Source organism: Molothrus ater, chromosome 8 (assembly GCF_012460135.2).
Source record: "Molothrus ater isolate BHLD 08-10-18 breed brown headed cowbird chromosome 8, BPBGC_Mater_1.1, whole genome shotgun sequence".
Classification (NCBI taxonomy): domain Eukaryota; kingdom Metazoa; phylum Chordata; class Aves; order Passeriformes; family Icteridae; genus Molothrus; species Molothrus ater.
The window spans coordinates 7,176,613-7,202,921 of NC_050485.2; the positions used below are offsets into that span (position 1 = coordinate 7,176,613).

The 26,309-nt window shown below is 42.3% G+C and overlaps 1 protein-coding gene across 6 annotated transcripts in view; it reads left to right on the forward strand.

Annotated features, from left to right (window-relative positions):
• Positions 1-26,309, forward strand: part of ANK3 (ankyrin 3) — a 193,133-nt gene that overhangs the window by 62,073 nt on the left and 104,751 nt on the right. For all 6 annotated transcript variants that reach the window (XM_054515545.1, XM_054515547.1, XM_054515546.1 and 3 more), the window contains exons 6-10: positions 800-985; positions 2,835-2,933; positions 12,843-12,941; positions 20,045-20,143; positions 24,613-24,810. In XM_054515545.1, coding sequence (XP_054371520.1) covers positions 800-985; positions 2,835-2,933; positions 12,843-12,941; positions 20,045-20,143; positions 24,613-24,810 — 681 coding nt within the window. The remainder of the gene's footprint in view (positions 1-799; positions 986-2,834; positions 2,934-12,842; positions 12,942-20,044; positions 20,144-24,612; positions 24,811-26,309) is intronic.

Consider the following 26,309-nt stretch of genomic DNA (forward strand, 5'->3'; position numbering starts at 1 on the left):
CTCCATAACATAAAATTAAAATTAAGATGTAAAGCTATAAATTCCACACCTGTACATTTTATGTCTTTGAGGAATCTGCTCTAAAATCTGTTAAATAAAAACCTTCTGTTTTTGCAGGTTTTTTTATTCTGCACTATTTTGGTTATTAGCAAATCTGAAAGGAAATAACTTGTTTTTGTAACAGGATTGTCTATCAAATTATATAAATTTTCATAAAGGGAAATCGTAGTAGAACATCACTACATTGAGAATGTGGTATTCTTGATCAATTATTATATTTTAAATGTACATATATATTATGTTAGAGGATAGAGCTTGTTTTGTTTGTTTTTGTTTGTTTAGTTGTTTGGCTTTTTTTTAAATAATCATAAAAATGTAGATTATAATCTGTCAGGAATGGATGATAATTTACTATTGAGACATCATTAGCAATTGTAATTTGAATATTCCAGCTTTTTATACTTTTTATATAATTAAGCACTTATATAAACATCTGCATAATTAACTGTAAATCTGTGAGCAATTTCACGCTTTTTTTCCATGAGTCTCAGTCATTTGTGTCTTAAAATTTTATGTTGTGTCTGGAGTGCCAGGAAGGTGTTTTTGAGTATTTGGAACCTTGTTCACCAGCACTTTACTCCAATTTGAGGGTCATTGCAGGGTGCTTTTAACTTGCACCATGTTACACTGGGTTTAATTTGGGCCAGCTCTGTTCATAAGGCTGCGATCTCTTGGCTCCCCCTTCCCGCCCCGTGGAAGGTTTGGAGCACACCTTGACGGTGCCTGTTGTGTGTTGCAGGATGGTTTCACACCTCTGGCAGTAGCTTTGCAGCAAGGCCATGACCAGGTGGTTTCCCTGCTGCTGGAAAATGACACCAAGGGGAAGGTTCGCCTGCCCGCCCTCCACATCGCAGCGCGCAAGGACGACACCAAGGCGGCGGCTCTGCTCCTGCAGAACGACCACAACGCTGACGTGGAGTCAAAGGTCAGTTGGGAAAAGCAAGGAGCTTTGGTGCTCTCAGGTGCTGACCACAGCCAGGGGAGGTCTCCCTCGGTGTGAACTGTTTTGCTGCAGTTACACAGAACTTTCTCCTCTAACACCCCATAGAGAATAACATTTGACTTGCGTCCTTTGCCTCTTTCTCCCCTGTTCCCCGTCTGTTTAAATCAGGCTTAATTCCTGTTGCAGAAACCTTGCAAATGGAAAATAATAAACAAAATATCATTTGAATTATTATCTTGGCAATGAAAGCCACTCCTGAAAGCAGTGGCGAGCCGTAGGTACTGCACAGTTGCCATTTGATCGACTGTCTGTGCAATTGCTGCTTGGAGAACTTGGGTAAACAGGTAACAATTAGCACTCAAAGTACAATTAGCACTCAAAGTACAATTAGCACTCAAAGTACAATTAGCACTCAAAGTACTCGCTGGTTCTGCTTCCACCCTGTGGAGCTTCCTGTGTGTGCCGGGCGTGCTGCCCCCCGAGCTGCCGTGCCCCACAGCCATCATGAAGCTTTCCGCACCCATGTCACCAGTGGTGGACTAACCGTGCATTTTTTCCCCCTCTTTGCTTCCCAATGTGTTAACCTAGATGATGGTGAATAGAACAACAGAGGTATATATAAATATATCTATGCATCATCACTCCTCCATGACTTAGTGCTGCTGCATCATTTCTCCCTCCTGTCTGCATCGCATATTTTAGGATAGACACCTGCTTTAGATGAAATGAAGTAGCATGTGCTAGAGAAGACTGTAGTTTAGAGACCAGGGCTCTCTGCAGCTGGAACTAGAGTTTAAAAGTAAGAGTGAAGCATTCTTGGGAACTTAACTGCTATCATAAAAAGCCTGTGTTACGAGAGATGGAGTTTTCAGGGATTCTCATGGAGCATACGTTTATCAGATGTTCTCAGAGCTGCAGACAACCCTGTCATGTTGTGCATCCAGGTCTGATTCTAGGCTTCTGCATGACACTTACCTTGATGGTGTCAGCAAATAGAATGATCTGAGAGTGGTTTTACAGCTGCAAAATTCCCAAAGCAAGGCAGTGGCAGCTAGCATGGCTTGCTAACAATTTAGAAATGCATCTAGTTCCCATAAGGTTTCATACTTTGCAGGACTGATGGAATTGCTGCATGTTTTAGCATTATTTTAAAAGGAAGTAAAACTACTTAAATATGAAAATCAGTTGCTGAAGTAATTTTATCAGTAAGACGTCTTTTAATTAGGGTGGTAACTCATGGTGTCTGAACATAATCCAGTGTGATTGCCCACAGTGGGAGACTGGTCCTTATGGCGCTAACCCTTGGAAAAAAAACCCCATATTAATAATTTAAAATAGCCTTTGATGTTATTTTCATTTGCATCTACTTTGAATTTATAAAAACCAGTTAGCAAATATCATTAAATGACTTGTATTTGAACTTCTGCAAAGAATCTTTAAGATATTTAACTTGCAAGATTGACATAATACCAATAACTATATTTTTCTAGTTAGCAGCTAATTTCTTATAAAAGTCTGATCATTGCTTTAATACTCAAATGTTTTGCTGCTGTTTTCCTGGAATAACTGAAAGTTTTATTCAACTTCTTTTCTTCTAGAATAATTATGTTAATTTTTTTCCCTCCTGGATAGCAATGTGATTTTATTTAGATTCTCTGAGATACTATAAATAAACATCAGTGAGTGAAAACCAGTACAGAACTGGAGTGGTGACTTGCAGCAGGCTCCTATTACTAGCCTTTGTCAGTGATGTGCCATGAATTGTGGAATGCCAGTGTGATATTGTTTTTAAAGTATCTATTGGTTGTGTTTTGTTTTGTTTATTTTGCAGAGTGGGTTCACTCCCCTGCACATAGCTGCTCACTATGGGAATATCAATGTAGCCACGTTGCTGTTAAATCGGGGTGCTGCCGTGGACTTCACTGCAAGGGTGAGTGTGGAGCCAGTTGTGCTCAGTTTGCTTTGTGGCCACAGCTTTTGCACAGGGCTGTGAGAGGCACATCTCCCTCACCAGCCAAGGGGCCTGACCTGGCTGAGCTGTTCTGTTACCACCTGGTGTAAAGGGGCTTTCCCTGGGCTGCTGAACCGAACCCAAGCTCGAGACCTCACCTCCCAAAACTTCTGCTGTCATCAAAAGGAGCTGCTGCTCTCGTGGCTCCAGCCTTGCAAAAGGTGTGCTGGGATGCAGTGGCACAAATGGTTCCACCTGTAGCTGTGACATATGGCAGGAGTGATGTGTCCCTGCTGAATTCTCCTCATCGTGCCGCTGCTTCCAGTGAACATCAGGTGTGGTGCTGAGGAAAGCATCTGTGCTTCCATTGCATGCACAGGAGCAGGTGATTCATAAAGGAAATCTGGAAACTGGATGAGTAGGAGATGAAGTGAGACCTAGGGGTGGAGTCCATAGTGTAAGGAGAAGGAAGGCAGGAAACAATAGAGGGAATTTAGAGTTGGGAGAGCAGGGGAAGGACCCAAACAGATATGGATAGGGATACAGCACGAAGGATAGGGGTACAATATGAAGAGCAAGGAAAGATGGTGGTGCCAGGCATGAGACCAGATAAATAAATAAACCCCAAACAAACAAACTGAGGCTCTGCAAGGCTTTGGCTCACCAAGCCTTACCCAAACAAAGCCAGGCAAGAGATGTGGTGGTGATCCAGGACAATAGGGAGATAAAATCAAGGCATTCAAAGTGAAGGCAAATGCTGATGTAAGAGTAAATAGGCATAAATTGACCATGAATAAATGTTGTCTAGAAATTTAGATATTTCCTATTAAATCTTAGTAATTAATGTTATTTAATTAATAACTGCTTAATAGTGAATGTTAAATATAACTAATGAGTTTCTGGAACAATCTTTCAATTAAAGTAGAAAAAGTAAAAAAGATCCAATGTAAATTCAAGAGTATACTTATGAGGGGAATTATGTCACGTGGATAATCCAGCAGCTCCTCTTCTGAGGTTTTGATCGTGTGTTATGTTTATTGCTTTTGCAAGAGGAGAAGTACTCCAACACTGCTTAGAGCATTTGCACAAAGGGAAAAGTGCATTTGCAGTATTCTACTCAGATAGTTTGTATGGCTAAAAACTTGAATGCTTCTGTAGTTAAGGGAATATTTACATGCAGCAAAGTTTTTCAGAGAAGCATTGCAAACCCCTTGCTCTGCTTTCACTGATAGCATTGACCTCTGATTTCCAAGTCCTTTAGCTGACCCAAGTAGAGCATTAAAGCATTTCATACCATCCCAAGCTTTGGCATTGTGGATTTGATAAGCCCTAATCACAGAAGCAGGGATGACAAATGGGGTCTTGGGTCAACTCTTTCCCACTCAGAAACAAGATTAGGGATTAGCAATGCTACTACATTAGCAATTAGCAGCATTTAGTACCAGTGCACTAAATACCATCTGCCTATGCTTGTTTTAATAGAATAATAAGTCTTAGGCTTCAGCAGCTCTGTTTTGGATTAAGGGCACTTGTGGAGAGCACATCCAGAGTAAAAAGGCCATTCTTGCCTCCTCTTCAAGATCTGGACATTCTAAATTCTGCCTCCATTGGTTGTCATCATCAGAGTTCTGGGATGGCTGGGGAGGTGGAGATGCAGTAACATCAGCCTGAAGGAGCAGTGGGCTGAGGCTGTGGCTCAGGGAGCACTGAGCTCTTGTTTGTGCTTGTGGTACTGGGCAGGGGCATCCAGAGAGAGAGAGAGAGCTCATCTCCAGTCCGTGGCAGTTGCAAATCTAGATAAAGTTGTTGTGACAGAAAGAATTGTAGCATAAATAACAGTAATATGGAGCTGAATGTTGTTCTTTAGTGCTTATCAGGCTGCAGGGGATGAAAGCATGCACAGGAGGATGGGTTGGGTTCTGGCAGAGCAGTGGATATGTAGGCTAACACAGCACTTCCAATTATCAGCACCAAGTAGCAGAGCCCTTGCTTGACCCTTGATTACCCAAACTGCAGAACAGGTACTGAAAATGACCCACAGGTACAGCCTGCTCATTGCCACCTCATGGCCTCTTGTTTTAATTTCTGTAAGTGCTATCCACTGTCTGCTATCTTCCCTCTGCAGGAAAGGCCCTTATTTGAGTTGCTGACAATGTGAGATGAGCAACAGAGCAAAGATATGGAAGGGCTGTAACCCAAATAAAATATTACCATATGTACTGTAGCTTTCAGAAGTGCAAAGAGCAAACTTTTAAGATGGGGGTGTCAAATGCACTTTGTGCATTTTTGCTTTGTTCTCACTAAATAAATAGAAATTAACACTACTTTTCTATCTCTCAGTTTATGTTCAGACTCTTCAGGAAAGTACGAATTCTAGGGAGGGGTTTGAACAAGAGAAGAGGATTATGGTAACAAAAGAAGCTTGTGTGAGCAGGGTAAAGTGAAGACAAATGTGTGACAAATAGCTATCTGCCATCTGCCACCATCAGTGTAGGCAGGGAGGAGGGGAAAGGTGGAGGAATGTGAATGGATGTGTAGGATGAAGGCAGAGCTGTAAGGCCAAGGGCAAGTGTGGTGAAAGGATGTAAGGAAAAGGAGGGCAGGCCTGTGGCAAAGGAGATCTCCTCAGCTGCTGTTCCCAGCCAGTTTCCAAGAGCCCTGAGGGAAGGAAGAGGCTCCAGCAGGGAAGGCAAGGAAGGAGATGAGCTTGCTGCTGGCTCTCAGTGTGTGGGCAGGAGCAGCAGTGGTGCTGTGCTGTAAGTAAATGATGTCCCCAGTGATATTCAGGAGCAGCTGCTCCCTCAGCCCCGCTGGTACACACCTGCCTGCCTCTCAGCTGTCACATATTCCCTTGGACCCTTCTTTCACTGCAGCCAGGGGACAGGCACAGCTCCAGCAGCTCTTACAGGTGTCACAGTGCCTGCCAGCCTGTGTACCTGCCGACTGTAGAGGCTGGGGGTTGGAAATGTACCTCCTTTTACAGGTTTGCAGTCCTGCAGTCCAGTGACTGATGTCATGTCAGCTCTTCCCATGAGCTGCATTAGCACTTCTGTGTCTGCTTTCTCCTCTTGCCTTGCTGCAAGTGCAGGGAAGGTGGCACAGCAAACTCCCCATTGAGATGGATGGAAATAATTTCAGTAAATCAGCTTCTGATGCCCTTTATTCCACCTATAAACAAGGAGGCAGCTCTGGGAGCCATCCTAACCTCATTCCAAATGAAACAAAATCTCCTTATTCAGCTGGATGTTTGCCATTTGGTAACAAAGCAAAAACAATCATTCCAAATTGCTCGACTTCTTGGGCTCAAACTCAGCAGAAAACCTGTCACAATTACTGGCAGGGTATGCATTGCAGGGTAACAGGCATTTTATGACTACTCATCATCCTTTTCCTGTTGTACATTATCGTGTGTCCACCTTCTCCAAAATACTTCAAATACTTCATTGCATCACCATATTTCCCTCTTGCTTAACTGGGAGACAATCACACAGAAACTAAAGAAGTGCAGGAGGACAATAAAGGGTAACTGAGGGTGAAGTCTGTGTCCTTTCTTGGCCAGATGAACACTTGAAAGCAGTCACTGCTTGGGCTTTGAAGGATTACAACACCTCCAGGCACCCTTCTCTTAGCTGACAGTGTGATGAATCCTACTTACAAGCTGAAAGGTAGCCAGACACATATAAGTGAATCTATTTTATCAATTTTTTCAACAGGAAAAACTAATTCCTGTCATTTTAAAACTACTGTTTATCAGCCACTTGTGCCTTTAAATCAAACTGTATCCGATGTCTTACCTAGAGTTTTAATGACTTAATGGGGGTCTTACCTAGAGTTTCAATGATTTTGAAGGCATTTTGAGTAAACTGGGAATTATATTTAGGTAAAAGTTATCTTTTGGGGGTTCACACAGTCTTCAGATAGCCTTCTTCTGTCTGAGATGGTCTTCCAGTGGCAAGATCTGTTTAGCCCAGGTGAGGAAATGCCTTTGAAGCTGCACCTGTCTCTGAGGAAAAGCAGTGCTTAGAAAGGAAGGACCAAATTCTCAGCAGCTTCCAGAGCAATGGCTGAGAGAAACCTCTGTGACCCCCTCATCCACTCTGTGCTTGAGCAAGTCAGAAGATGGAGGCAGCCAGGGAATCCTCTATGTGAAGGTGACCTCTCCCTGCATCTTACTTGCCAAAGCAAACAGGAGGAGCTCCTCACTGTGCCATAAAACTGCATCCAGCCCTGGGAAAGCCTTCCTGATCCACAGCACTCCTTATCCTAGAGGAGATCTCGGTTCCACTGGGAATGAGCTTTGCCTGCAGAAAGTTTGCTTACTGGAAGGTTAGGAAAGGATTTGGTAATTTTGAGGGTGGTGTGAGGACAACATGCATTAATGATGACCCTGAGGCTGAGGAGCAGAACACCATTAGCCCATCAGAAAGAGCAGGCAATATCTAAGTGACAGTGGCATAAGAGAAAAGCATCTTTGTTTCCCCAGTGGTAGTTTGCCATAAGAGCCCTTTGCTACAGTCTTCCTTGTTTTCTTCTAGGATTCATTTTATACATCTCAACCCTGAGTAAAGTTAAATATATAAGCACACAAGAACCAAAATAGCACAATATAAGACTTACTGGCATTAAGAAGAGAAGGAAAACTGGAAAATTGTGTACTGTTGAGGGTTTCCTGGAAAGCATCTGATTGTGCATTTTTATCTTTAATTTCTGAAACATCTAGACAAGCCTCAGTGATCCCAGTGACTGCTACTAGAATATAAGACTTTTCTCTGCAGGAATTCTGTGTGGTAGCTCCAGTTCTGAATTACAGAAAAACACAGGGGAGGATATTGGGTGTTTTAACATACAACATGTTGGTGTTGGTGCATAGTTGCATATGAGAATCTTCAAATGCACACCACAACCTTTCCATGTCTCTAGGATCTGGTAATGGTGGTAATAAAAATGCAGTGGTGCTGCTGACAATTCCAGTATGCAAAAACTACCATTATGCTATTTTCTCTAATGCTGGAGGGATTTTCTAGGCTCTATAAGAAATTTCTGTTGTAGCAGTCTGGCTGTTTTCAGCTTCTGTCTCGCTCACACATTCTGTGTCAATATTAAGCTCTTCCTAGAGGTTGCTCTTAGTTGAGGAGTGAGAAGAACTGTCTTACTAAATCCAACTTAATCTGAACATTTTGGTAAGAAACTGTTCTGGTTTGTTTTAAATCAAGGAAGTGAAATTTGAAATCAGATAGTGTAATTTTTCTGATTAAAACTGCACTCCACTGAGAGGCTGGGAGAGCTCAGAGGTGGAGGTAAGTTCTCTCATTGGCAGCAAGAAGAAATGCCAAGTCCATGTGACTGGCAGTGACTTTTCACAGTCCTGATGTGATCAGCTGCTCAGTCAGCATTTAAATCAGTGCAGCACATGACTAGGAGATGTTTTCCCTTTGTTTCATGCCTTCCTTTAAGGTGAATTTCAGAGCCCAATATGAATCTGTAAGTGCAAACATTTACTTTTCTTGGTTATTATTAGCATCTTTATGCTTGTAAGACTCCAGCTGTGATAAGAGAAAGAGGCAATCTCATAGGACAGCATAGCACACCAGAAACCCAGGGGGAGTTCCTAGTTTTCTAAAAGCATTAAAATGGAACCATAGAAGGTTTGCTTTGCACACTGACAATTTTAACCCTATTTTTTCCTTGGCTTCCTAACCATCCATGTGGCTAAATTGTCATAGAAAGGAGCAATTCTGACTGCTGTGATGGATAACACTGAGTGTCATCAGGGCAGCTGGTCTCATTTCAGCTGGGACAGGTTAGGTGGCTCATTTCTCAACACAAGATAACTGAAAAGTTTTTGAGTTTTCTTGGGAAGCTGTAGATAGAGAGCTGCAGCTGGAAAGGCTCGGTGTTCCCTCTGATCAGGCAAAGGCCCCTGATTGTAAAAGCAGGTCACTCCTCTCCCATTGTATTTGTGGATGTTGTCATGTGGATTTGTGGCTCTGGAGGAAGGCACAAGCCCTGTGTGAGGGGGCTGCAGCAGGCAGTGGATGGACACAGAGGGAAAACCACCATCCACAATGCTGTGAAGTGTAGAAAAGGTTGCCTGCACCTGATCCATGGCATTTGAGCTACGGGCAGCCTCAGAGGACTTCAGGGTCACTTGTCCCAGGAAGTCTGCCAAGGAGAGGAAAGGCTGTGTTCTAGCTGATAATCCTATGGCCATTTTCTCCATCGTTTTAGCTTGCTATTCTCACAATGATGTTTCATGTTCCCTGTAGAATTTATACTCACAAACTGCACCTCAGTGTGAAGGGGTCTGCCTGAGACATTACCCAACACTGGATATTTCAACAGCAAGGGCAAGCAGCACTCCAGCAGGAACTCTAGATCTGAACCACATATTTTAACAGCAACTTTTGAAAGGCATTTCAGCTTTATTACTGCAGGAAAACAGCTTCAAAAATTTCCTGATTTACTATTCTATCTTAAGAACAAAGGGAGAAATTTATAGAAGATCAAGCGGATAAAAATAGACTGAAAAGACAGCAGATGCTGTTGATACACTGAAGAATTCAGAACCTTACATTTGGTGGCTATTTTGTTTGCTGATACCACAGTTTTAGTGTTAATAAACAACACCAAAGTTGCACATATTATTAAGCTTTTTTTATCTCTTGTTTCTTGTGACAAGTACAAATAACTCCATTTTGAGTTCCTTGCTTTACATTTTGTCATCAGAAGAATTAATGATGGTGTTGTCTGAGGTTTTTTCACTTCTCAGTTTGTGATCTTAATTGTGAGGTGAGAGATGGAGAAGGACCATACATATGAAACTTCTAGCTGTGATTCTTTAAGACTTGGTACAGCAGAGTATTGACCAAAGCCAAGTTTCTTGGCCTGAACATCAGTGTGCAATTATTCAAGCATTCAAATAATGCATCTCTTCCTTCATCTGTTTGGAGTCAGAACTCTCAGCCAGCTGAATTATTACTTAGCATTCTTTGCTACCAGTAAAAGCTTAAATAGCTAAACAGCAAAATTAAATTCTAATAGAGACTTGCCCCCCCCTTTTTTCCCCCCTTCTTTTCCTCGCAGTGTTTTCCTGAGATGTTAAGGGTGAAAAAGGTTAAAAGTGTTTTTAATTATTCATTCCTTTAATTTTTTCATGAACTGCCTGATCAGGTTAGTAAAGTACAACAAAAAACTGCAAACTCCTGCCAGGGAAATGAATGCTCTTTCCTAGGAAAGAGAAGCTCTTTGGTCATCCATAAGGATAAATATTACACTGGACATATAGAGATTAATCTGCTTGATTCCTCCTGCTCCATTAATTATTTCTGGGAAGCTGTGTGTAGTTGGTTTTTCCTCACAAAACTTTTCTGGAGTAATCACATTCTTTGTCCATCCATCTCTTTGTAATGTGAACTTGCTGACTATTTTCAATCAAAAGTAACTCCAGGTTTCAAGATGCTGAAGACATTAAATTTATATGTTTTTTGTCAAAACAGGTGATCCCATAGAGCAAAGATGGATTCCTGGCTCCTGAGCTTAGCCCTTATTCAGTGCTGGAGAATTTCCTCACATTTCCAGCCAGCGTGATCACCCCTGTCAGAAGCTGGGAGAGAAATATGCTGTCCTAATAGTTTTGGTAGCAATCCAGAAATCTGAATGTCATTTGAACAGGACTTGGTTTTGAACATGAAAGTGGATGTTTTTCATTTTTTCATCAGTGCAAGGAAACAGTGTTACCTAACCCTTAATTGCTAAGGGGTCATCTTAATTGCTAAGAAGTCATCTCTCCTAGTTCTGAGCTGTGTGTTTGCCAGCACTCATCCCTCTATTCCAGAATCCACTCTGCTCCATTCATGGCAGCAGGAGCTTTGGCTGGCAAATAATTAGATCCAAAGTGAACGTTCTTGTGTGGTTATGCCCTCCCTTGTGCTGCACTAGATTCAGCTTAGAGTTGAGATGAATGAGTAGCAGACTTCTAACAGGTGTTTGTCTTTCCTTTTGTAATGCTGTCCCTTCCTCTTCCATTTCTTTCTTGATGCTTGGAAAATGCTTTTTTTCTTGTCTGTGTATGAGGCAGTAAATTCTTAGTACTAAATTATTTTGATGTATTAACAGGGCACTAGGATCTGTTAGGCTGAGTTAACCTCTTTACCCTTTAACATCAGCAAGTAGAAAAAGGTGTTTCTTTAATCTAAATTACCTGCAGTACTCTTTACTTGAAGACAAAAGTTATTTCCTTTACCATTTTTTCCTCAGGAAAGTAGAATTCATCTCTCTCTCCCTCTGACCTCAGTAACATCTTTCCTTCTGGGAAGAGAAAAAAAGCAGAAAGTATCTCCACATAATTGTTTCTCTCCTTTTTTTCCTCTCCTTTTTGTGACTGCTACAGTAATGTAGTGACCTCCTATTATATCCAGTGTCAGCTCCCAGTCAAATAGAATTAACTCTTTTTTTCAAAACCATTTCACAGAAAATTTGAGTGATCGCACAGTTTTACCTCCCTGAAAGGACCAGACATGATGCACTTTCTGTTTAATGTGCTAAGCATCTTCTTGTTTTACTTTGCTTTTTAAAGGAATGAGAAGCTACCCTCGCACAGTCATCACTTTGATCCTCTAATGATCATGAATATTGTAGAAAGGATCTCTGTCATTTAACCTTGCTAACATGTATTTTACCTCTCAGATAACATTAATTAGTACTTTCTAGTAGCTGTGAATTTGCTTCATAGTGAAATTTTGTGTAAATGAAAATGTAGCAGCTGCATGAGGTACTTGGTGTTATGATTAGGCTGTGAGTCAGCTTGTCACAGCTTAGAGGGGATCTTTTCCTGATGCTGGCTCTCCATCACTGCACTCACCTGTGCTGCTGAAGGCTCTGTTAGCCAGGTCAGACAGCAATACCCCTCCCTGCTGCTCAGGGTGCCTTTGATCCAGCCAGCCACAGGACACTGTGTGTGCTGCTTTCTGCTGGGTGCCAGGGCTGCTGGCCTACACAGCCAGCTGTTTGTGCTGCCCCCAACACTCAGGAACACATCCTTTACAATTCTCTGTGTCTGCATACCCTAGCTGCGTGCTCTGTTTAGATCCTTTTATTTTTCCTTGGCTCCATATGATCAGATACACACAGGACGTGGCCTTCATAGGGCACGAGATAAAGGAGTCAGCAGAGCATGAAGAGACGTCCTGGCTGCATCTTGTTGAGGAGTGCTGCCTGTGTGTGCTCACAGTGGCTTATGTAACTGTCCTGGATGTGCAGCATCCCTGCCTGTGCCAGCCTGCCAGGCACACTCAGGGAAGCACACACACTTCTCTGCAGCCCCACTTCCTGCACGGTGTTACACCATTAGAGGAGCAAATTGAGGAGGCAAAATTAATGGTGGAACTGAAATGAAGGTGCTTGCCAGGCTTTCAGGGTTTGCTGATAATGTTCAGAAATAAGTAATGCTGGCCTCTCATAATTTTTGTATGAGATCTGCAGATAAAATGGTTTTGTTTATTTTTCAATGGCTCCTACAAGGCCGGTGAAGTTGAGGTATGAATCCTTATCATACAGGCTCATAAACAACCACAGCTGGATTAAATTGCTAAGATTCAGTAAAATTGTATAAGTTCAACCCTTAAGCAAAAGTTGTGAGCTGAGGCACAATCATGTCATAACTCTAACAACAATTTGACTTTTGTCTTCACTGTGTGTATGTTGAGATATAAGGCCAGTAATCCACATGTGAAGTTGAGCACAGCTTCCCTTTGCTTTCATGCTCCCAGGGAAACAAACTGTGTTATGGTTTAGCAAATTGGGCATAATTCACTCTGTGAGCAAACCAAAAATGGAATTCCTGAAAGACAGACATATGCATATTTATTTTCATGTTGTTTTCTTCCACAGAATGATATCACACCGTTGCACGTTGCATCAAAAAGGGGAAATGCAAATATGGTCAAACTCCTACTTGATCGAGGAGCTAAAATTGATGCCAAAACAAGGGTAAGCTCAAGTGTGAGTGCTGTGAGTGGCTATGTGGAATGACTGCCTCTGACCTGTGTGTTGCTGTAGAGCTTAAATCATTCATCTTCCCAGGAGGCTGCTACAGCTGCACTGCATTTATTTTTAATGAAATTATTGCAGTAGGACACTAACATTTAAATCTCTTACAGCAGTGTGTGAAACACCAAGGATGGCAAAGCTCAGAGCCAACCATTTTCCATGTTTTTTTTTTCCAGAGTTTAATTAGGAGCTGCTTTTATCTGCTTGGGAGTACAGGTGAATGTACAGGAACATGCTAAAAGATGAGAATTCAAGTCAGATATTTCAGAATTTGAATGCTAGCAGGGTAACTTTGAGCTGCAGTGTGTGTTTGCCTTTCACTATGCACAGGCAGTGTCACAGAGTGTGCTGTGGCTGATGATTCTCCTGCAGCTCAGGCCCTGTGTGGGATTTGTCAGCACATGGGGCAGGCACAGGGATGGTTTCCATCAGGCTGACACCTAACTCAGTGCCCTGAGTGACTTAAAAACCCAATGCATGGGGTTATGTCCAACTGCTGTGGTTAAAACCCAGCCAAGGCAGGGCTATTTTATTTACTTGCACAGCAGGAAAAAAAGAAAAAAAGAGAGAGAGAAGGAAAAAGTTCAAATGTTTGGAAGTAAATGGGGAATTAGTGGTGCTGTGGGCTGTCAGGGCAGTCTTTGCAACACACTCAAGAGCTGTCCCAGTAACTTTCTGACAATTATCATTTTTTTGACATATTAATTTATCACCTCTACCTTTTCCATTTTGAATTCATCAGTATAAATTCTACCATTCAGAATCATTCTAAGCAAAGTACATGAATAACCTAAGAATGGTTTTTCTGCAGTTGTTCCTGTATTCACAGGTTTTTGTTTGGTTACTGTAGTGCCTGAGATTTCCTGCAGTGCTTGTTAGGCACATTTGTGTTTTGGTTCTCTGTCGAATTCAGAAACTGGGTCAATTTATTTTGTCATCTCTTCCTTCTCTCCACATGTTGTTCTATTTTACCTTTAGCAGCTGATGATTTATTTCTAAAATGTTTAAGTTCTTTTCTAGTTGGGCAACAACGTGGAAGAGATTACTTTTCATGGGTGATGTGGACAGTGGGTATAGTTCCTGGACTGAAATTCCAGCCTTCTCTGTGCCACACAGGGGTACCAGGATAAGGGGTGTGCCTCTGCCTTGTGGTGGCGGAGGGACACTGTTTGATGGTGTGTGACAGATGTGCATTTGGTCGGAGCAGGGAGAAAGGGACTTGGTGGGGGATTAGTTGCTTCCCTCTGCACGTATTTGTATGGCCCACTGCAGTCCAAATCATTAGGGACCAGTACTTTAAATAGTTGGAGTCAAGTTAGTTCTTTCAGTTAGGAAAATTCGTGCTCTGCTTCATTTCCTCTGTCACAAGCTCGGGGTCAGACACTGGGATAATTTATGTAACTAAAAATACAGGCTGGGACGGAAACAGGATCTAGGAAGAGGGCAGAAGCATTAACAGCTCCCGAGCCTGGCACAGCTTCCCACTGAGGCAAAGGCAGCGATGAGCGTGGTTCACGAAGCACTGGTTTGTTTTTCCTGGCTCCCCCAGAGCCTGCCTGCCTCCCCAGGCACCCATCCTCTCCAGAGGCCAGGAGGGGTGTGCCCAGCTCCTGCTGGACGTGTGCCCCAAGGCTGTGGTGCTGGCGCTGGCAGGGGCAGGTGTCCTGCAGTCGGGGCTGGGTGAGGCTGCGCTCCCGGCGGCTCCCGGAGCCTCACACCCCGCAGGACCCGAAGGGAGAGCACCAGCAGGGCTCAGAAATCAGTAGCAAAAGGCTGAGAGGAGTGTGGTGCTGGGTGAAAAAGGGCATTGTTTCAGGAGAGCCTGCCTGGTTCTCATATTCAATAGCAAAGATGAATTGCTCTGAGCTGGCGCAACACATGTTCCTGCTAAATCTCTCCTGTTGTTCCAACCTGACCCAATGTTGTCTTCCAAGGCTGAACAATTAAGATATGTCAGCTTTGCAAATATTCCTTTTTTTTCTTTTTAATCACTATTTTTCTTTTCAATGTCCCAGATATAGAATGGCCCTGCAAAAATACAGGCTCTGGTCGTATCCTTTACAACAGCATCACTACTGCTGAATGCATTGAAGGGCAAAGAGCAGCTGAGGCTGTCTTTTCTGATACATGTGTCAAGCCCTGCTTATCAGCTGGATGCCCAGGCAGAGCCCAGCCTTATGTGTTCTGTGAGGGGCAGGTGCTGAATGCACACACAGCTTGATAACAGGTGGGATTTGCATGTGAAAATAAGTGAGTCTCCTAGTGCCATATTTATAAATGTGAGTCCTCTCTCTTTTTTTCTATTTTTTCTAAGAGATTTACAGAATTTTTGTATGTAAGAGATAAGCAGATTTTTTTTTCTATTAAGATAGTTTTTTTGTCTTGGGCATTCTGATACTGTTTAATTCAAAGATTGATTATTGAAGATAAAATACCTCCTTAAAGGAAAATGGCAAAGTTTCTGTACCCTTATGAAAGGATAAAAATAAAATCTTGAGATTTCTGGTTTCTACTGCTCAGGAGGAGAAACTCTTAGACCTTTCTTCTTCTGTTTCATGTCTGTATTTCACCTTTAAATGAGAATGCAGAACATACTGTTCTGTGTTGTTGAGCAACAGAGCCAGGATTTGCTACTCTGACTCTTAGATGGGACAGATTTATCTATTCAGCTGGCATTTTGTTCCTGCAATCCATCCTTTGTATGGGATATTGGAATACTCTCCACATAATGCTTTTTTTATTGTTCACAAAAAGAATAATTTTATAGATAAATTAACGAAAAGCCTTTCCTGAGCAATAAGTTGAGGTAATGATTTCTTTTCCTTAGTCATTAACATGAGCATTTGCATTTGCTGCTGACAGATGGTCCAGGAAACTGCAGTGCTGAAGTACTGCACAAAAGGTTAACACGAAGGGCTAAATCCTTATCCTGTTTAAATTGCTGGAACAGTAATCCAGGAGCTCCCACTTTCTCTGGATTCATTAGGACTGGGATTTGATGAGCACCATTATACTCTTACACACCTGCACACTGTGTTTGGGACTTGAGAGAACATGTGAGACACATCCCAAAAATTATGTTCAAACTATTTTGAGACTCAGACAAGCCTTTTTTTTTTTTTTCCATTTTAGTTCACGCTATGTTGCATTGTTTATTTTAACCAGCTGTTCCTCTTCCCTCTGTTTTTTTTGTGTGTGAGATGTCTAGCAACTGGTATTTGGGGCTGGGTACTGAATTCTTAAGGGTACCCCTCAAGAGCTATGTGCTGCCAGGGCAGCTTTAATCATTCTGGTTTTTAGCCAAGAGTCTGGGCAAAGGCCTGTTAATGCCTCATGTAACATGTTTACTGAATGTTGCCCTAATTATGTTTCTTCTGTCTTCCAGAAAAGACTTTAAAAAAGTAAAATTTAATTAGAGAGGTTGATTAAATTAGCTTGATTTGCTTTGGCTGTCTAATACTGTATATGCCAAAGTGAATTTGTGTCTGAAGCAGGCAGCAAGCAAGTTTTAGCCTGGATTAACAGTAAGTGTTTATAATCTTCATTCTACTGATTTTGCAGCTGAACAACAGGCCCAGCACTCATATCTGCATGAAAACACGTGGGATATGCTCTTTGAAGATGCATCAGATCATGCATAAGCTGCTCCAGAAAACCCACATGTATTAGGATATGAAATAACTGCAGTGGCACTGCCTTGGCATTCTGAGTGTGCTTTGCCCGTGCAGGGAGAGCAAACCTTGTTTGTTGCCCTCTTGCCCAGGAGGGGCCGTTTGCAATAGTTTGCCAATGGAGTGAAGAATTCAGGAGAGCTGGAGCATGGAGTGGGACAGAGCCCTGCTGGGCTGAGGGTGTGCATGGAGATAAACCCTGGAGGCAGCAGGAATGGCTCCCCTGGCAATGTGTGCTGCTCCCTCTGGCCCAGGGGACAGGAGGGCCTGCTGCTCCTGCCAAGGCTGGGGACAGGCTCTGGGGGCTGGCTCAAACTCTGACAAGCTCTTGCTGAATGTTTACATCACATTTCAGTTTTATTGTGCTTGGTTTCATCGCTCTTGGACCAGGTTAGAGGCTGATGCTCACTGGTGTGAGAGCTGTGTCACTGAGGCTGCTGTGGCTTTGGGAGACAGTCCAGGGGATGCCACGATGCAAGGGGAATCCTGAGTGAGCACTGACAGGAAATTGGTAGCTGGGGAGCACAAGGAGGCTGCTCTGTGCTGACCCCACACTGCTCAGGAGTCCCTTAAAGCCATTGTGGTGGTGAGGAAACACACAGCAGCAGGAAGGCTCAGACTCAGGACAGTTTAGAGTCCAGTGTAACAAGATCAGAGAGCTACACAGGTACCTGAGTGTCAACAGGGACCAGAAACAATGCTTAGGTCTCATTTGTGTGTGTTTAAAAGAAAAGCTAAAGCAGGCAGCAGCCCCTGAGATGGGTGTGCAATCCTAATGGGAAGCTTGTACCTAAATCATAGCTCCTCCTATTGTCCTCTTGGCTTTGCTGAAGCTGCTCTCAGGCTCTCTGGAGGGATAGATAATACAGATGATATGATTTATCATGTCAGTGCACACTTACAGAGTCCTTAATCTGCAGATTATTGTCATAATCGTTTGTAATGGTTTTTCTGAGTCATTGCAGACTCATATTAAGGCAAGTTTGCTTCCTAATACATGTAATATATTTTATGCTTCACATGGTATAGTCTATGTGAACAGTAAATAAGCAACTAGAAAATCTCCTGACAAAGTCAGTGAAGTCTTGCTGAGCTCATAGCAGTCTGTTTTAATCTTAGAATCTCTTTTTAAAAGAAAGAAGTCTTTCTTATCTGCGTTTAAGATTACCCCTGCACATTTCTTTACCTGCTCTCAGTGTTATGTGCCAATTAACTAAACCAGTGAATAGTGAATTGAAAATACAAAAAAAAAAAAAAAATCCATGCTGCTAAATTATCTGTCTTGGAGTGTATTTGCTCTTTGCAGAGGGAGACCTGACATCATGGGAACAATAACTGTAGATCAGCTGTCCTGACAAGCACCTGCATGCATTGTCCTGTTGTGTCACACAACAGTGACACACACCAGTGATGCCTCTGCTGGTAGTGACTGCTGTGTGGCCCAGAATGAGGTGCAGCTGGCCAAGCATGGCTGCTTGCTCCTCCTGAGCCACAGAAACCTTGTCAGCCAGAAGTACCCACAGAGGGGTGGGTGCTGGCAGCACTGGAAGGGTCTAGCCTGGTACAGGAAGATGACCAAATGTGTCTCATTCTCTGTGAGCTAACCATAGTATGTTGGTGAAATGACTTGGGGAGGTGTTAAATCTGGAAAATGGTCTCTAACTTTAGTGCCTGATCTCCTTGAGTATCTGTCTTTGATGTACCTGCAGAATGGGATAATTATAGAAAGTAAAAAGAGTGAACAATTGAATGTGCATAGTGATCTTCAGCTCTTGCCTACAGGTCTGCAGTTGCCTGGCCTTGCTGGGTTTGATTTTCCTTCTTTTGTGGGTGATATTTTCATATCAAATGTTTGTGTCTGCTCAGTACATGAAATGCCCTCACCTGTGGGAGCTACTGGTATAAGAAATATGCATTACCCATTTTAAATGCTTGTGAAGCTGTGGCAAAACATTTGCAACTCAGCTGAAAAATGCATAATTTGTGGGTTTTGGTATCTTTTCTCTTTGTCTTAAGTGTTTTGAGCAATACATCTTGAATTTGTGTAGTATCATTTTAACAAGATGCACTTCCCAGTACTTTATGGGCTGAAATAGCAGGAAGAAGCAGAAATTACAGTAGAATTGACTTGAGAGGTGTCAGTAAGAACATTGTGGGCCAAGCTGCATTCATCTTGCGGGGAAAAATGACTCCCTGAGTTAAGGGAGTTAAGTCTGAACCAAAATATTTTTTTCATCTATGTCAAAAATATATTCCTTACTTTAAGTGAAAGAACAGGCACAATGAGAATCATGCAAGTTTTAAATGAAAGTAGCAGGAAAAGTTTATCATGAAAATTCCTATTTGTTATCTTCCATAGGTTTATCAGGAGCAGGCAAAAATGTAGAAGCAGGAGAATGTAAGGCTCTCTGAACCACGTCCCCCCTCTCCCTGGCTGCCCTCCACACTTTGCAGGGCTTAAGCTGATATTCCAGTAGAGTGTGGTTTAGGAATTACCAAGGATGAATAATATTCCACCTGAAAAGTATTATTAAAGAGGTACCTTAATAATACTTGCTATCATATGGAAATGGAGGGGCAGTGCATGTTGTGAAGAGAGTATGTGAGAAGGAATTTTAGATAATCCCTTGTATAGAAATGATGTGACATACATATTCTAGACAGTACAACGTAGGTGTTTTAAGAGCAGTAGAAGACACCAGAGAAAAGCCCCTTCCTTTGTGATTTATAAATGGAAAAGCCAAAGTTTCTGAAAACTTTGACATCATTATTTGCAGCAAGCATTAGGATGTTGACTATTACCTAGCCAACTATTGCAAAAGGGGTATGGGCAGTTTGCCTTGACTCTAGGCCAGTCATTCAGCTGGGGGTCACATAAGCACAGTCTGCACAGAGAGACAGAAGTGAATCCAACATACTTCCATCACCTGGGATTAAGATGCTTTTCTCATCTGCTGCACACTTGTCAAAATCAGTGTAATAAAAAAGTCTGAGGAGGATTTTTTTTCCTCTCAGACTGACTGACTATCCGCTGACTCCAATGCATACTGACAAATGAGAGACCCACTTTTCTCCAAGGCATGCAGGCAAAAAGCACCTGAAGTGCAATCTCATCTTTTTCTTGCATGTGCAATGAGGGCCTGGAAGGAGCCCATTGCATGAACACCAATGTGATATGGCTATTTACATGTTCAGAAAATCAGAGCCAGAATGTGCTCTCTTGGTTTGAACAAACAGGTTCAAGTGTTCATCTGCAGAAGAGCAGCGCCTTGCAGGAATTAATGAGCCTCCTGGGACATCACAGGCCTCTACTAAAGTGTGCAGGACTTCAGCATGTCTGACACTAATCAGTTATAACTCTGTGTCCCACAGGATGGGCTGACCCCCCTCCACTGTGGAGCAAGAAGCGGCCATGAGCAGGTTGTAGAAATGCTGCTGGATCGTGGTGCCCCTATTCTTTCCAAAACCAAGGTAACTGATCCTCTTTCCTGGTGGGATAATCTTTGCGCCTTTTTTTCTTTTTCCTAATGTAATTCTGTATGTCTCATATATTTAAGGGTTTGGCAATAACTTTCCTATTTCTTAGTTATTTAAAGTAACTGTGTGGGAGCTCTCCAAAGTGAATGCCGTATGTAGAGCACGTCTGCATATGTAAAATGTGTTAAATCCAGATATACAAGAAAAGATTTCTGTGCCAACCAAAAAGGCTTGTGTGGCAACCCTATCCTCAGAATTTCAGTAGCTGAAGAACTCTGTGTCTATCCTGGAATAAATACACAGTGATTACAATAAATCTTCAGCTTGTACCAATTTACCCTACGGCTAGAGAAGAGACAAGAGATAAAAATAGAGCAATGTCCCTTTGCAGAGACAGCTCATATTTCCTAAGGACTTAGCCTGATTACCAGATTCTCTCCTTTCTGTCTCTCTACAGTTTATCATGCAAAATTTTTCCTGGTAATTTCAAATCACCTGTGCCAGGGTGCACAGATTGCTTTAGACCCAAGGGCTGGCATTAAAGGAAGCACTTGCCAGAACTCTGCAGGCAGTGGTCTCTGCTGTGCTGTTGGTGCTGATTTCAAATCTCAGAGCAGCAGCCTGCTTTGCACCACTGCAATCCATGGCTTCCCCATTCAGGGATGACATTTGGGCTGTGCAGTTTGTTGAGGTTCTTTCCAAAGATAACCTTCCACTACATGTTTTTTTTTTCCCTTAGTCCGTAACCAATGTGTTTCAGCAGCATTCCTGTTCCGTTGTTATTTCTTTTCTCTCTCTGTCATCCTGTCCTATTCTGTCTCAGCACCCTTCTATATTCTGCTTTTCTCCTCCCTCCTTTTTTCCCCCCCCTTACTGGATTATATTTAGCATTTGTTTGGGGACGTTGGCACCACTTTCCTCTGCTCAGTGAGTCACTGGCAAGGGCTGTCATGGGTAATCTGACAGACACTTTTCACCCATCCTCTGCATGTGGGATTTCCATGGGCTCCCACAGCCCTAGCTTGCAAACTCCATGAGCAGGGGAGAACCACAAGGGGCTGTCTAGGAACCCTTTGGGCCACATCTGCCACTCCTGGAGCCTGAAGTTCATACTCCAGGGAGAAAGGCTCTTCCACCCTCTTGGAAAGCTCTTTTTATCACTTAAAGGAAAAAACAAACAAACAAACAAAACAAACAACCACCAAACAAAACCACCAACCAAACAAAAAACCCTGCAATAACAACAAACCAAAGGACACCCACATAAACATACACCAAATTTCTTCCATTTTCAGCATTGTAAATTAAAATCTCTCCTAAGGAATTACATTTCTCTGTTGAGTGGATGTTGTATTTTCAGGTGTTACCCCTAAACTTAAGCTGCCGTTCTAGGACTGTAGGTTTTGAATTTGTTGCTCTTCCTGAGCAGACTCACAGAGCCTAGCCCAGAGTTCACTAGACAAAATCAGGCAGATTACAAGGGATAGTGGGTTAGAAATTGCCTAAGGCTGAGAGGCAGACTGAATGTTGATCTGCAGAGGCTTATATAAACAACTTCTGCAAAATAAGAGCCTCCTCTGGAAGAGGGAAAGCTCTTACATGTTAAAAAGTGAACAGAAGAAAGTGCAGAGCTTCCTGCATTTCCTTCTGATGTGTTAATTTTGCCACTTTCAGAAGGTGAGCTAGGAAGTAGCTCTGAATGGCATAAATGAATTCATTCATTTGGCACTAAACTGCAGTACCATCCTCTGCAAAAATAAGTGGCTCCATTCTCTTCAAATTAAGTCATATATTATTGGAAATAGGACACATCTTTGAAAGAATTTGAACTTCACAAAGTTTTCTCATGTTATATAAAACTCTTTCAGAATAATAACCAGGCTGCAGTTTGATAGCTATTTCCTGCTAGAGATAGTTTAGTGTAGTGCTGACCCTTTTTTGCACTGGAAGAACCTTAGATTTATTTTCAGGGAAGGTGATGACCTAATGGATTATATGGGGGTTTCTATAGGCAAAATGAAAAGGGAATTCTAGTCCTGAACATGCCAATGATTTTGGATGTAAGATATTACATCCCTGTCAATAAAGGTCCATCTTTTTAAAATCACTCCACACTTCTTTGGCTCTTTGTCCATTTTCTTTTTCTTTTTTCTTGCCCTAAAGCTAATGCCACACAGCTACAAAATAAGCTCAGAAATTTTATGTTTATCTAGTCAGACAGGTGATACTTTTTTTCCTCTCTGTGGTCCTGTCTTCTTCTGAGGTTTTTTTTTTGGTTGTTTTAAGGTAAGGTGTGACCTTATGGTCCTTAATGGTCAATATCTTTGATTAATCTTGACCTTCTTTCCCTTTAATATTTTCTTGGCAATCTTTAAAAAAACAGTAACGTAAGAGTATTTATAAAGTGGCTCCATCCTAAAGTGCCAGATCACTTCTTAGGGTTGTTGTGTCTCACAAGAAGGATATGGGCCTGGAGAACACCCTTACATGTAAGATTTTTATTTTGAATGTGGCATTGAAATATTGACTTGTGTAAGGTTATACAGTATCATCAACTGCAACAGAACTAGGCCTGGTTTAGGGTATAACAAAAGAAAATTCTCCAATTTTATTTTTGTCTCTTTTTTCTTCTTTAGCATCCAGTCTTGTCTCTTACTTTTCTGCCTGAGGTCTGGCTAGCTGCTGCGCTTCTCACATCCATGACAGATTTTTATCAAGTATTTTGCTGACTTTTCAAATTGGCTCTGTTTCTTCCTTTCTTTTCCATCCATGTCAGTCTTTTTGGTACAAGTCTCTCCTATGAGAGAGTCCCATATCAACTTCTCAATCTCTTACTCCATTAATAAGTCATGGAGTAAGAGATTGAGTTTATGGTTTATTGGCTGTTACTGTGAAGAACGGCACTTTTCACCCTGAAGGATCTTTCTTATAAAAATGGAGCAGGATGGTGTTTAAAGTTTCATGATTTTTTTACTCTCACCTCTAAAGCATCATCAGTTATAAACTGTTCCCAGGAGGACTTGGTGACCAAGGGAAATTAATCTTTTTTGTTCTACTGTTAACTACACTAGAAGACAGTGAAAACATTTAAAATGCCTTGCTTGTATGAAGCTTCCATGCAGCTAATTGCTGTAGTAGCCTTTGGGAATGGGAGAGAGGCTTATCCAAGCCAACATAAATCACAAGTGAGATGCCCATGAGATAATCTTACTTGAAAGATGTTACTGTGTCCGAGAGTGTCTGTGTCTCAGCACTGCCAGTAAACTGCTCCTCAGCTCTGACAGGATTCACCTGTTTGCTTTCACCATCCTGCCTCCATCTCGATTTGAAGTATTGTTCCACGGCGTATTTCTGCCTTTCTTTGGAGTTCTGGCTGTTACCACATGGCCGAGGGAAGGGTCTGTGTCAGAGCCCGAGGTCCCGGCTGGTTTTGCCTTTGCTGGCTGCAGGTCACACGAGGGCACTGCGCCTGTGAGCAAAGGTTTGTGTTTCCCGATGCAGACACAGTGTGCTGGCAGTCACTTACAGCTTATAAACCATTGTGTGCTGCTACAAGAATAGATTCTGCACTCAAAACTAAATTTGGCATCAGAAGAATCGAGTTAAAAAAGCCCCTACAGCTGGAAGGAGGAGCTATGTACTGCTGCTAACAAAGGCTCTTTCCTTCTGGTGTATATTTTTAATCTTTCATCATGAAATAGTGTCAGTCCTTTCAATTTTTGAGAATTTTCTCTCGTGGTTTTATTCTGTAAATGTAATATATTTTGGCAGCTTGTTCACTATTTTAAACATGGCAAGACACAATTCACTGGTGCGTGAGTCTCTCTCAGGTGTTTCCACTGCTGCTGGTAGGTCACAGCATGGAGGTTTTATTCAGAGATTGTTAGCCCAGTTGAAACTTCTGGTGTTTTACCTATGTGGACTGGGAAGAGTGGTCTCCAGAGCTGGACAATGTGGTGTAAGCATGTGTACAACCCAAATTCAGGAAAACACAAGTGGAGGGATGAAGGAAGGCTGTAGTGTTCACTGAGGGATGCTCTGACCTGTGCTGTCATGCCTGGTTTATACAGGCCACGTTTAGAGTGGTGAGTTTAACTCAGCTTTAAAAACCAGCAAATTCCCTGGCTGGGGTGTTAAAAGTCACAAAGTGCTGTTCCTCATGTAACTCATGTAAATTGAGCAGCTTGTCTGAGACATGCTGGTGGAAGGAAGCTGCATTTAGAGCATGGCTGGCATGTTATGACAGTTTTTCAATGTGGGGCTGCTTACAAACTCTCACCAAATAAGCTCCAAATTCTGGAGTAAGAACCCCCATCCTTACACTGAACATTTTAGTGTTTATTTTGGGTTCTCTCCGAGCTTGTAATATTCTTCATACAACAAACACTCCCAAGAACGGCGCGGAGGAGTTTCCCTTCTCTGAGCATCCTCTAACCCATCCTGCTGGGTCTCTCTGTTGGCAGAATGGCTTGTCTCCATTGCACATGGCAACACAAGGGGATCATCTAAACTGTGTGCAGCTCCTGATCCAGCACAACGTGCCTGTGGACGATGTCACCAATGACTACCTGACTGCGCTGCATGTTGCTGCCCACTGTGGCCACTACAAAGTCGCCAAGGTTCTCTTGGACAAGAAAGCTAATCCTAATGCCAAAGCACTGGTGAGTACACAGCAGGGCGCTGTTCACAGCCAAACATTCCTGCAAAGTTGTGCTGGGACTTCCTGGGAGATGTTTTCTGCCTGCTGATGGCTGACAGAGAGGATGGGCTGTTATTGCCACAGCCCAAGAACAAACGCTGGAGGTTCAAAGTGTTGATAATGTACCCTGCAATCAGAGAAGACCTTTGCTTGCAGACAGTCAGCAGTGATTTATGAATTTCTAGTGTAACTAGAGCACTTTTGCCTCCTGGCAGGTTTTTATGATTATGAGTAGATGAAAGAGCTGCAGACATAACTGCTGTAGTTTTTGGTATGGAGAGAATCCTTATTTTCCAAGTGTTTGTACACAGAAAATAATCAGTGATGTTTAAAACTGAGGGAATTTTTATAAGTTCTCAGTGATGTGAAACAGTGAAAGGTAGGAATGAGTTGCATAATGAGTGTTTGTGGTATTCCATGTCAATGAGTCATATGCCTTTCTGCTTTAGAAACAACTTCAGCAGCAAAATACATTAGTGCAATTAAACTGCATACAAACAGAATACATTAATGCCTTTTGTTCAAATTGCAATCTCAGTCCATTCTATTTAAAATGTTTCTTTGATTTGTTCTTCAAGAACTGTTCCAAACAAATTTACATTCTGACATGAATTGGGTTGATTGGTCTCACAGCCTGATGCTAACTCATTCAGCTCCTGAAATGTTTTGTGAGCTCCTGAAACCCTCTCGAGCCAGGTGGGATTGACTCTCTTGGAGGCAGCACAGGCTCCACAGGTTTCCTTCTCTCAGCTCCTGTGCTTTTTGTGGCAGACCAGCCTGCATTCAGGTGTCTGTGGTCAAGCTGTTAGGATATATGGAGCACAGCTGAGCTCCCCCTGGGCATTGTGCACTGCCAAGGAGAGGGGTGGGAGCTGCTACACTGGAGCAGACAATGACATGGACCTCACATCAGGAAAACAATATTCTTTACTGTATGGCAGGTAAAAAAGGATAACTTTGATCAGATCTGAGGGACCAGCTCTGCTAGTTGTTTTCAGAATGTTCTGCAAAGGCTCTTTTGTACTGAGCAGCATTCAGTGCTCTGCATTCAGTGCTCTGATGTTGCTGTACCAATCGTGGTAGTTCTGGACAGCCTATTTTCCTGATTTACTTTTTTTTCTGTGGTATCATCTCACACTAAATAAAATGGCAGTTCTAATGTTCAGCCCACTGCACACATCTTTTTTAAAGGAAGGGGTGAAATACTTCTAGTTGCAGTAAGCTGACAGAGAATGAATGGAAAACAAACAAACAAAGAAAACAAGTAGTAAAAATAGTTTAGAAGATGTAAATTCCAGAGCCTGTAAAATGTAAAGTGCTTTTTTTACCAGCAGTTCTAAAAGGTTGAAAGAAAATCAACCAAAAAAACCCACCCCAAATTCCCCAAAACCTCCAGCAGAAAACCCTAGCCAGGTAAAAGTGAATATGGTAAGCAAAAAAGAAGGGTTTGACAGTTTTGCA